Source organism: Lampris incognitus, chromosome 8 (genome assembly GCF_029633865.1).
Source record: "Lampris incognitus isolate fLamInc1 chromosome 8, fLamInc1.hap2, whole genome shotgun sequence".
Taxonomy (NCBI): Eukaryota; Metazoa; Chordata; class Actinopteri; order Lampriformes; family Lampridae; genus Lampris; species Lampris incognitus.
The window spans coordinates 30,648,595-30,661,474 of record NC_079218.1 but is presented as its reverse complement, the minus strand read 5'-3'; the positions used below and the strand labels follow the sequence as shown (position 1 = coordinate 30,661,474).

Sequence of the window (12,880 nt, the reverse complement as noted above, 5' to 3'; positions counted from 1 at the left end):
CCCGGGGAGGGCTGCAGACTACCACATGCCGCCTCTGATACATGTGGAGTTTCCAGCCGCTTCTTTTCATCTGACAGTGAGGAGTTTCGCCAGGGGGACGTAGCATGTGAGAGGATCACGCTATTCCCTCCAGTTTCCCCTCCCCCCTGAAGAGGCGCCCTGACCGACCAGAGGAGGCGCTAGTACAGCGACCAGGACACATACCCACATCTGGCTTCCCACCCGCAGACATGGCCAATTGTGTGTGTAGGGACACCCTACCAAGCCGGAGGTAACACAGGGATTCGAACTGGTGAGCCCCGTGTTGGCTGGCAACGGAGTAGACTGCCACGTCGCCCGGGCGCCCGTGGTTCATATCTTGTTTGTAGCCCCCATTATTGAATGTTTTTCCCCCCCTCAAGAACAGAGTTGCCCGTCTTGAACCCCTAACTCACACAGCATGTGTGAAACATTTTTTCTACTTCATTCAGGGTTTCACAAATTAGCTGAGGGAATTTGTCTTTCCATTCAGCCCTGAATGCCTGCGATTTCCTTGCCAGCGGAGCTCCAGAATTTGCCTCAGGCTCAGTTGTCTCTAATATTTCAGATACAGCAGCAGCACCATCATCATCATTAGTACCCTCTCTCACTTTTAGAAAATATTGATTAAGGGTGGACTGTTTTGCCTCATATAGGCTGAAGCAACTCACATAGGCCAATCAAAAGCACCTGAGGCCTATCAAACGAAAAGGAAAATTAATTTGTTTAATAGCCCAATACACCTACAGGCCTACTACCTATTCCAGGTAAAACTTTTACTGGAAGCAAAACCACAGGCCAAAAGTCACATTACTGAAACCCAGCAATTCACGCTTGTATTATGAATTATGATTGAATTAAGTCTGTGATCGTCGATTTCGTTTGATGGCTGGAAGAGCTGGTGTTGGATCGGCTGGGAGAGCTTGGTCTGCTGTGTCCTGTGGGGTGAGGGACCACGGCCCTGCCTGGAGCCACGCCCAAAGAGGAAACACCGAGGGTGGTGTGACAGGACGCGGATGCAGGGCAGGGTAAGCTAGCTGCTAACCCATGCAGACCAGCGGTTTCGATAACACCGAGGGCGGTCTGGTGGCAGCTTCGCCTGGCGTCAACCGTGCAGTGTTTGTCTGCGTCTGTGTTTGTGTCTTCATGTGGAGTACGGGGGAGATGTATTCAAGGTGTCTGGCTGGGAGAGCTAGCGTTGGATCGGCTGAGGGAGCCTGGTCTGCTGCGTCCGGTGGGACCAGGGACCACGGCCCCCACCTGGAGCTGCGCCCGAAGAGGAAAACACTGAGGGCGGTCTGACTGGACATGGAAGTGGTGCAGGCTAGGGTAACTGCTAGCCCATGCAGACCAGCGGTTCTGACAGTCATCCTGGCTGGCATTCATTCTCTGGACAGTGACATTTTTTGGACTGTGTTGCAAATTTACTGAATGGACTGTGTTGTTAATTGTTTTTTTTTCTCCTTTGTTTTGCTTTGTTCTCTCTGTTTTTTATATGTTTTTGGTGGTGTCGTTTTCTTTTGGATGTGTTTTTTGTCTTTTGTGTTGCACTGTTGTGGGCTGGGAGAAACGAAATTTCGTCTCTTTTGTCTATGAAAGTACATGACTGAGATGACAATAAATTGTTTCTGATTTCTGATTTTCTGATTGTAGTCAGGAGTGCGCACCATTGCGCGTGTGTGATGCAGATCTTCGTTGTTTGAGTGCACATGACACGACAACAGCAATGGAGAAGCAAAGAGTGTATGTACTAAGATGTGTTAATGACAACAGAACATTGTTTGCACAGACAGTTCTGCTCTTTGATGAAATGGGTACAATGTAGAAAAGAGAAACTAAATCTTAAACTGGTATCGATCCTATTGACGCTTAAAATCAATCTTCAAGAACGAGATGTAGCATCTGTAGTGTCGATATTTTGGGATTGATCCACCCACCCCTAGTCAGAGGTGAGGTATAGGGGAAATGAAATGGAATGGCGTGAATAACCAACCACAAAGATCATAATTCTCCATAAACCAAGACCCCTTATCATTATTATTAGAAACATGCACATCTAATCTGCCTCTGTTGTATCTAGCTCGGGAATAGCAGGGATGAAAACCACATTGCAATGTTGGGTATATCGATTTTTTGACCAAATTAATATATCCCATCGTTCAAAGATAAAACAGATTTCATCCCACAGACCCAAATGTGTGGCCTTTCTCACAGTAAGAGTGAATGAATTAAAACAAAATCTTGGTAGCAACCACTGCATCTTAGCTGCCCTCAAACAAATGACAAGCGGTCATATAGGCCACAATATTTCCCCCAGTTTAACCATCAATTACTGAGGGGATAAATTCACCTTGTTTGAGCAATGGGGTTTGATGTGTTCCCCCCAAGCCCCCTCACCGATTTCACCTATGCCCATAGTTCAGAAAGAACACAGGAATATTAACATTTGTTTACTTTCAAAATAAAAGCAAATGAAGAGATGATTCAAAGGTCTGCAATGTCAAACAGATATTTCTCGGAAGGGCAGCTTAGAGAGACCTACCTGCTCTCCTCGACTGGACATAATGGGCCGGCTGGCCGCAGCGCTGGGAGCCACTTTACTCTGCTGGGTTTCGGCTCCGAACTGAAGAAAAATAGACAACATCAAAACATCTGTTAAAATAAAGACTACTTACACAGTCGTACAGTTCCACACATTTACACCTGTAAGCTTCTTACTTTTGTTTCCATTTACTTACCAAACCAACATTACTGAGATCAAAGAGGCTGAAGGGTTTTGAGGAAACGGCTTCAGTCTGAATGAAGTTCTTGAGGATGTCAGTGGAGGTGGTCTGAATGTAACCATAGTCCTGTTGTTTTTAGTTGACAGATAAACAGACAAATAGAAGTGGAGAGCAATAGTGGGATGGACCCAGAGAGAGATATGGAGAGATGAAAATAGAGGGGCAGAAGAGAGAGGGAAAGGGAGAGAGGAAGAGGGGGGGGGGGTAAGTGAGAAAAAAATACAAAAAAGCTATACATTGTGCAAAAACTCGAATAAAATTTATATTAATTTTCATTTTTGCACTGTTTCATCATAACTTAGTTTAGTAATTAAGAGCTTTTGAGTGTCTTATTTACATATCTGTTACTGCATTGTCTACTTTGCCTACTTAGAACCTATTGCATGTTTATGCATCCTGTAAGAAGAATCCTTCAGTTGGTGCCCCTGCTGAGGTTTCTTCCATCTCTTTACCTGAAAATTAATTTTCTAGAGTTTTTCCTCAACCAAATTGAGACTTTGAGAATAGAGGGTGTTATGCATTGCCATTTATTAACATGTTGGGTTAATAGTCCTGTCTGTGCCCCTGACCAAAGCATGGCAAGAAGAACTGGAGTTGCTCTCGGGTGCTGCACGGCGGCTGCCCGCTGCTGCTAGCTACATGGCTGCCCACTGCTTCCAGTGTGTGTGTTGGGATGGGTTAAATGCAGAGGATGAATTTCCCCTACAGGGATTAATAAAGTACATCTTATTGGTTATTGTATTTAACTTTCTCACAGTGTGAATGCAAAGCCCTCTGAGATTGTAACTGTGACTTAGGGCTAAACAAATGAATGGCTTAATTGACTTGACATTGTATGACACGTATTTCATGATAAATGTTCTCTTTACTATTACCAATGGTACTCTTATCACCGCTGAACTAAAAATTACAAAAAGGAAGGTGCATCAAAATTATGATAAATTAATCCTCTGGTTATTTTTACTGCAATAACCATGAATACGAATGTTTTAAATGTGTGTGAGTTAAAGCGGGTGGGGCTACTGACCACAACTTCATCTAAAAGCTCATAGATGAGGGCAAAGTTCATCCGCATCGACTTCTCAGATAGGCTGCCGCAGTAGTCTTTTATAAGAGTCGTAAACCTGTTAAGGGTGGAATAGCACACATAATGTTCAAAAATGTTATGGATAACCTCACCTGCTTACTAAATCTAGATGAACTGGACTGGTGCCGAATAAAAACAATAAATTTGCCAATTTCCTCATTTCGGTGTGATTTACGAGTTAGAAAATTGACTGATCACAGCAGAAAGGGAGTGAGGTCTGGTCTCTGGCTGTATTGTTGACTCCTCGATCTTTATTGTGTTTTGGTAATAAGTATATTAAGCTTCTGAATGTTGATTTATATGCCAAGATTGTGCACTCCAATTTGTCACATTATCCTTTTCACAGCTGATCATTTTATCATGAATTTAACTGAGGTTAACTGAGGTTATTGTATGTTCACTAACTGTTGTAGATGAAGTCCTACATCAAAAGTCACACAAAGTTTACATGTGTTTTCCCCCTAAATAAATACAAATTAGGACACAGACCCAATTAATAAGGATATATCTGTAAAAACCCTCCCAACCTTTTTTGTTGTTAGATATACTTCTGCAAAAAACACTTTTGCGACTGTATGCGGTGAGATCACAGTCAGAAGAGTGAAAAAGTTGATCAAATCAGCTATTTCTATCATTCCCTTACTGTCCTATATCTTCAAATGGACAAAAATGTTAGACACTTTCTCATTTTGCCAGAGGGCCCTTTGGGATATCCTCTAACACCCATGATGTTCACTGGACCCGACTTTGGAAACTTTTAGTGTGTGATGTGTTTCTCTGTGTCTTGTGTTGCACTCTGAAGAGCCCATGTTTGAAGGGTCAAGAAAAATCATTGCATCGAACCTGTTAAGGAACTCAATGATAGTGAATGGGGAGGAGTCTGCCGTTGTCGTGGTGACCCAGTAGAGGCCTCCTTGTCTAATGTGCACAAAGTGGAGATCCTTGTGGCTCTGCAAAACAAGACGGAAATTGGGGATAATATTTCCTAACATCATCTGTCAGTTTTGATATTAACTTCCAGAACTTTATGTATCAGCCATTATAGAGTACTGTTCCAATGTCATACTCTCAAAGAACAACAGTGAAAAATAACAAAAAAAATAGATAATAATGATAATGATAATAAAAATATGTACATGATGTTTGCACACAGAGTGTAAATGTGTTTTACAAACACTATGTGTTTTGCAAAAAAAGTACACTTGCACACACACATATTAAGTATTTACCATGACCACAGGAGGCTGGTCACCAGTCAGTGCGGTGACTTTCTCATAGAAAATGCCAACAGCGTCATTTCCTGCTTCTCCACGGACTGGTGGGTCATATTAAGGAAAATTACCCTACTTTGACCGGTGAAAAGCTGGTGTCAGGACAACACAACAGAGTAACCACTGCAACTAAACCAAGACACCTCATCTCTAGAAAAAAATAGCTGCTCATATTTATTGTGTTATATTGTGCATGATGGCTATAAGCTGATCCATGCTATGATACGAATTACCTAACACCACTTCTAAATCACATGAGTAACCGGCTTGTAGTTGACCCTCAGTGTGAAAGGCTAACCCTGGTTAACTCGACACTGAAGTAAATATCACGGTTTATTCCCAGGTCAAACTGGATTTCGATTATTCAAGCGGTTTAGTGCTTAACCTGCTTTACTCTTTGTCAATATTCAACAGAGGCTCCTGGCTCTCAAAAAGCTTTGAGAAATGTGCTACTTTAAAGATTTAAATCCAAAAGTCCAAGAAGGTGCGACCATCTCCCCATTAGTAATGAAATAAAACCACTTTTAATGACGAGTGTCATACCTACTTGTTCTTTTGGATTTAAATCTCCTATTATCCCCCTATGTCCCATTATTAACGCCCCCCCCCCCATCTTCCACCTAAATTTGCGGTTATACCTTCCCATCTCCCCTCTACATCTTTCTTTGATATTTATTTCTTATACTAACATTTCTTTCTCACATGATCAAAAAGTGGTTGCACAAATAGTGGAGTGTTGCTGCAGGTCTGACCTTTGACCTCCTTATTATTGCACCATTGGCTCCCTTTTATGTTGGTAAGCTAGGAGTTGAGGCTTATTCTACCATTGACACTATGTGAGGATCCCTGGCTAAACTCATATTGTCCAACATGTAGACCCCAAGTAAAGGTATAAAGGATGCAGTCCTTGTAGATGATGTGATCCCCCTTGGAGGACAAGATGAAGAACTGAGAAATCATTCTCCTGAGAGAGGAGGGAAAGAAAGGGGAGAAGAGAGGGACATAAAAAGGAGATGGCAGAACGGCAGAAGGGAAACACAGTGGGGAGGGGGGGGCACAATGTAAATTAGAAATACAAAGGGAGAAGCAGTGGAGAGAGAGAGAGAGAGAGAGAGAGAGAGAGAGAGAGAGAGAGAGAGAGAGAGAGAGAGAGAGAGAGAGAGAGAGAGAGAATTCATGTTATTTTCAGTTGACAAATTGCCAGATTTTGGCACAAAGTTGTCATCCAACCAAACAATAATACTTGGGGGGGGCAACATGCAGATGTTTTACTATTTGAGGTTGGCATTTATAAAATTGACTGTCTCAAATCACCCCCTATATATAATGTAAGACTTACTGCAGCGAGGTTTCGATTTAAACCAGTCAGAAACTATATATATATAAAATATCACAAGTCTTATTTGACTGTGGTTGTATATGTCAATTGTCTTGTCAATCGTGTTGTAATAGCAAATACACTGACTAGCAAAAATGTTCTCATAGCCGGTACTGCTGGAAGGCTCAGCGGTAACGTTAATCTACCAGATACTTTACCCAATCAGCACTATGTTGTTTTGTAGTGAGTGACGCTAGGTTAACTTTTCCACTTACCAGTTATGCACTGGGATGCGGTGGCTCAAACCAATGCTAATGTTAACAGAAGTAATCTCTTTTCTTTCTCAAGCCATGGTCATATCAAGCTTTTTTAACACATCCCCAATGGCTGTTACCTCGGTTTTAGCCAATGTGTGAGCTGCCATTAACAACTATGTCACACTGTTAGTTAATGCAATGCAAACATGTAACCCGTGATAAGTTACCGAGGTTGCTAGCTATTTTCGAATGGAGTGAAACCTGAATCAAGCTTCGAAATCCCCTTTAAAACCACTGTTTAATATCAGATGGATGCAGATAACACACACACAACGGAGCGAAGCGATCCTGACCGGCTCGCTTGTCACCGGACTGGCGGATGTTTACATATCAAACATGACTTTTCTGGGCTGGGGAGGTGTGACGTGAGCGTCACAGCGTCGCTCATAGTATGGGAGGATAAACTACAACGTCTGCAATCCCAACAGAAATTACACAATGTTTGCGCTGATAATGCTGTACTTTAATTTATTGCTGTTATATAGAGTATATTTGTCTTGTTACTGTTACATGCTGTACATTATGTCTTATCGTTTATACTGTACATCAGAATCAGAAATTATTGTATTGCCATGTGCATTACATGCAAATGTATTGTGTTGTTGTGTTGTTACTCTATGTTAAGTACACTGTGAGAGCAATGAAACCGGAGTCAAATTCCATGCGGGTGCAAACCTACATGGCCAATAAACTTGATTCTGATTCTGCACTAGGAATTTAGCTTGGCGTTGTTGGTACAGAGAATAATATAAAATAAAAATAATATGAAATAAGTATGTGAAAAAATATATGCACACATACTTATACACACACACGTACATATATACATATATACTGCTCAAAAAAATAAAGGGAACACCTAAAAACACAATATAGACCTCGATGAATGAAATATTTCAGCTGAAAATCTTTATTTATTAGACAGAGGAATGTGTTTAGAGCAAAATAAACTAAGAATGATCAATGGAAATCAAAATCATTAGCCCATTAAGGTCTGGATTCAGAATCATACTCAAAATCAAAGTGGAAAATGAGAACATAGGCTGATCCAACTTCTATGGAAATTCTTCAAGACGATTCAAAATGAGGCTCAGTAGTGTGTGTGGCCTCCACGTGCCTGTATGCACTCCCTACAACGTCTGGGCATGCTCCTGATGAGACGACGGATGGTCTCCTGAGGGATCTCCTCCCAGACCTGGATCAGGGCATCCGTCAACTCCTGGACAGTCTGTGGTGCGACATCGCGTTGGCGGATGGTACGAGACATGATGTCCCAGAGGTGCTCGATTGGATTCAGGTCTGAGGAACATGCAGGCCAGTCCATAGCATCAATGCCCTCGACATACAGGAACTGCTGACACACTCTGGCCACATGAGGACGAGCATTGTCATGCATGAGCAGGAACCCAGGGCCCACTGCACCAGCATATGGTCTGACAATGGGTCTGAGGATCTCATCCCGGTACCTAATGGCAGTCATGGTACCTCTGGCTAGCACGTAGAGGTCTGTGCGGCCCTCCAAGGATATGCCTCCCCAGACCATCACTGACCCACCGCCAAACCGGTCATGCTGGAGGATGTTGCAGGCAGCAGAACGTTCTCCACAGCGTCTCCAGACTCTCTCACGTCTGTCACATGTGTTCAGTGTGAACCTGCTCTCATCTGTGAAGAGCACAGGGCGCCAATGGCGAATCTGCCAACCAAGATGCTCTCTGGCAAAGGTCAATCGGGCTGCACGGTGTTGGGCTGTGAGCACAGGCCCCAATTGTGGACGTTGGGCCCTCATACCATCCTCATGCATTCTGTTTCTCACTGTTTGAGCAGAAACCTGCACATTAGTGGCCTGTTGAAGGTCGTTTTGTAGGGCTCCGGCAGTGCTCCTCCTGTTCCTCCTTGCACAAAGGACCAGATAGCGGTCCTGCTGCGGGGTTGTTGTCCTCCTGCGGCCCTCTCCACGTCTCCTGGTGTACTGGGCTGTCTCCTGGTACCTCCTCCATGCTCTGGACACTGTGCTGGGAGACACATCAAATCTTCTTGCCACAGCACGCATTGATGTGCCATCCTGGATGAGCTGCACTACCTGAGCAACTTCTGTAGGTTGCAGATACCGCCTCATGCCACCTCTAGTGGTGAGGGCACTAGCAAAATGAAAAACTAACCAAAGATCGGCCAGAAAAGATGAGGACAGGCAAATGGTCTGTGGCCACCACCTGCAAATCCACTCCTTTTATAGGGGTTTGTCTTGCAAATTGTCTAATTTCCACCAGGTGGAAATTAGACAATTTACCAACAGGTGAAATTGAGTCACAAATCAGTGTTGCTTCCTAACTGGACAGGTTGATATCTCAAAAGTGTGATTGACTTGGAGCTACATTGCATTGCTTATGTGTTCCCTTTATTTTTTGAGCAGTGTATATAGATATACATATATGAATACAGATGCAGGAAAAACGTTTTAAAGCATAGCAGTACAGGCCTGTTTCGTGCGTCTCGCACTCATCAGCTGTTAAATTCCGCTCCTCATTAGTTGAGCACTTAAAACACCATTGACGGTTTGGAAAAAAACGCTATATATATACATATATACATACACACACACACACACACACACACACACACACACACACACACACACACATATACACATATAGCGATATTTTTTTTCCGAAACCGTCAATGGTGTTCTAAGTGCTCAACTAATGAGGAGCGGAATATCAACACAGATACGGGGGGGGGGGGATTAAAACTTTAAAAATTAAAACTGAATTTAAACTTTTTTCCTGTCCATGGGCCAAGACCCAAAATATGACATACCGGTACCATCTGGGTGGGGAAATTCTAGTTGCGATTTTTTTTATACCTATACATCCCTACTTTATGTTTTGATATGATAGACCTCTCAGACTGGTAGCTTTTTAGTGGTTATCGCCTCATGAAGTAAACCACCCCTGAAAGTAAACTGCATTTTTGCCGCTGGTGCATATCCTGATTTAGGCTCATGGTCAAGACACTTCTCAATGTTTTATAATATTGTGTTTGGTATAATTTTGAAGGGTGCTTTCTAAGCTTTCATTCAAGCCCACTGGTGAAGCTCTCTGATAAACATATAGGTCACTAGAGCTCTTCAAACCACCAAAAACACACGTTTTTCTACAGTTTTCGCCTAAACTATACATTTTATTTAAGCCCTGTGGCATCAGGGAACATCAGAGACACAAAAGACAAAACCTGGAATACTCACAACACTCCAAGGATTCAGGAAATGTATACCATACCCATACGATTTCATTGCTAGATGTGTTTTCAGGCCTAAAATAAGAGGGATGACTTTGGCCAAAATCTCTCGCCCAATTTGGTACCAATATCCGGTCTGGCCCATGACTAATATAAGTCTATCAGTGTGTGTGTGTGGGGGGGGGGCAGGGAACTGACTAAAGGTCCTGGAGGCGTGCAGGCCCTGGAGAGATGGGGAGGCGGAAGCCGATCAATTTCTTCGCCGAGCGAATGCGCTGCCTACCCTAGACATGTGCGACTCACCATTGGGGATTTGAACCCCGGTCTCCCACGCGGGATCCAGGATTAGTTACACTCAACACCCTTAAAGCTGTGGTGGCAGTCATTTATGGCATCATTGGACTAAAATTCCATAATAACCTATCATAATTCAAGTGGTCTGAGAGAAAACTAGACTTCTTGGCTCTCTATTCAGAATTTAGAAAAATGTAGCCCGGGACGGGTGTTTTTAGCTAATCATGGGCCATTTCAGAGAGAGGGCATTCCTATTGGCTGTTCTCTAAATGCAGACGCGCGTTTACGTGATCGCGTCCGACCTGCCCCTCCGGTTGCTTGTGGTTGTAACCCTAAAAATCAACAAGACCAACTCGAAATGTATGTTTAACATTGTGGTGACCCACATCTGTATATCGAGAGACATTCACCTAAGAAGACGGTGTACCTTTAAGGGAAGAGGCGAGGGGTCAGATAATGCACTTCCGCTTCCGGTTCACAGTCGGTTCAGTGTCGTTGTCAGATGTATGACATGCTAAGTTGGAGCTAGTAAACTACCTCGACTACGTCTACTCTCACGTCTCCTGTCTCGTTGTTTTCTAACTCCACATTGGTGACCCCGACGTGATTGAACTAATAATACGAGTATGTCTGACAACGAAGACGCCGGGAATAATGCTGCCGCGGTACCCGCTCCCGACGCCGGTGCTAACAACATGGCTATTGCTAACGCTAGCATTTACACCGCCACTGTGAAGCTACCCGACTTTTGGCAGCATAATCCACGGCCGTGGTTTCAACATGTGGAAGCCCAGTTCCAGCTGAGAGGGATAATGCAGGATGCAACGCAGTACTTCCACGTAGTGGCGGCGTTTGACGCATCGACAACGGCGCGAGCAATGACGCTGTTGGAAGCTCCGCCAGCTGCTGGCAAGTACGATGCTATAAAGACATTCCTCCTGAAACTATTTGAACTGTCGGAGCTGGAGAAGGCAGACCTTTTACTGTCCCTGAATGGCCTCGGCGACGGCAAAACGTCTGAGTTAATGGAAAAATGCTGTCTGTGCTGGGATCGGCTGATCCGGCCTTTCTTTTCACACACATTTTTCTGAGGCAGCTCCCCGCACCTGTACGCACAGCACTGGCCAGTTCTCCTCTCGCCGCCTCCAAGGACTACCGTTCTCTGGCTGCTGAAGCAGACAGGGTTTTCCTGGCCAACCGGCAACAGTTTGTGCATGCCCTGCTACCCAACCAGACCGCCCCACCACCACCTGTGTACGACTATATGGACACCGCGGCTGCGGTGACAGCCCGCCGCCAACCTGACGACGGGCTCTGTTATTACCATGCCAGGTTTGGGGCAAAAGCAAAACAGTGTCGCAAACCCTGCAGTTACAGGGTTCAGGGAAACGCCAAGGCCGGCGCTCGTTAACGGCTATGGGCGCCGGCCGTGACTGCAAGCTGTTGTTCATCAGAGACTCCTTGTCGGGCCGGCGGCTGCTGGTTGACTCTGGCGCTCAACGCAGCATACTACCAGCACAAGCTGTGGACACAATGACCGACAGTCACGGCCCCCAGATGGACGCCGCCAACGGCACGTCCATTCGGACGTACGGTATCAGACATGTGGACGTGTGTTTTGGCGGCCGACGTTTCGGCTGGAACTTTGTGATGGCTGCTGTATCCACCCCGCTCATAGGTGCGGATTTCCTCTGTGCTTTCAACCTGCTGGTGGATGTTAAAAACTGTCGCGTGATTGATGCCGTCTCTTTTGCGTCATACCCCTGCACGCTTGGGGGGGCTGGAGCGCTGTGCCTCGCTAACACACTCTCCACCGTGGATCCATACCAACGCCTGCTCGCAAATTTCCCCGAGCTCACCACACCCACCTTCTCCTCGGCGGTGACCAAGCACGGCCTGGAACATCATATCACCACAGTGGGCCCCCCAGTTTACGCCCGGGCCCGACGCCTCGACTCGGCCAAGCTCGCAATAGCCAGGGAGGAGTTTTCGACTATGGAGCGCCTCGGCATTGTCCGCCGTTCTGACAGCCCATGGGCTTCCCCTCTTCACATGGTTACTAAGGCCGACGGGGGTTGGCGCCCGTGCGGGGACTACCGTCGCCTAAACAATGCCACGACCCCCGACCGGTACCCCATACCGCACATACAAGATTTCTCTACCCACCTGGCGGGCGCTGCCATCTATTCCAAAATCTACTTAGTGCGGGGGTATCACCAAGTGCCGGTCCACCCACTGGATGTCCTAAAAACGGCTGTCATCACACCCTTTGGGCTCTTTGAGTTTTTACGTATGCCTTTCGGCCTTAAAGGGGCGGCGCAGACGTTTCAGCGCCTTATGGATTCCGTGCTCCGCGACATGCCATTTTGTTTGTGTACTTAGACGACATCCTCGTGGCCAGCCCGTCGGCGGAGGAACACATGACGCACCTCAGATAGCTGTTCGACAGGCTCAGCGAACATGGCCTCATCATCAACCCAGCTAAGTGTCAGTTCGGGGAGTCGTCCGTCACCTTCCTCGGGCACCACATCACTCCACAGGGGGGGCCGTTCCCCTCC

At 45.4% G+C, this 12,880-nt stretch overlaps 1 protein-coding gene across 2 annotated transcripts in view; it reads right to left on the bottom strand.

Annotated features, from left to right (window-relative positions):
- ap4m1 (adaptor related protein complex 4 subunit mu 1) overlaps window positions 1–7,095 on the bottom strand; it is a 38,970-nt gene extending 31,875 nt beyond the window's left edge. For both annotated transcript variants that reach the window (XM_056285081.1, XM_056285082.1), the window contains exons 1-7: window positions 6,753–7,095; window positions 6,062–6,123; window positions 5,118–5,203; window positions 4,732–4,838; window positions 3,829–3,925; window positions 2,757–2,867; window positions 2,561–2,641 (exon numbers count right to left, since the gene is read on the bottom strand). In XM_056285081.1, the coding sequence (XP_056141056.1) occupies window positions 2,561–2,641; window positions 2,757–2,867; window positions 3,829–3,925; window positions 4,732–4,838; window positions 5,118–5,203; window positions 6,062–6,119 (540 nt within the window). In that variant the 5' untranslated portion in view covers window positions 6,120–6,123; window positions 6,753–7,095. The remainder of the gene's footprint in view (window positions 1–2,560; window positions 2,642–2,756; window positions 2,868–3,828; window positions 3,926–4,731; window positions 4,839–5,117; window positions 5,204–6,061; window positions 6,124–6,752) is intronic.
- Between the last annotated feature and the right edge of the window lie 5,785 nt (window positions 7,096–12,880).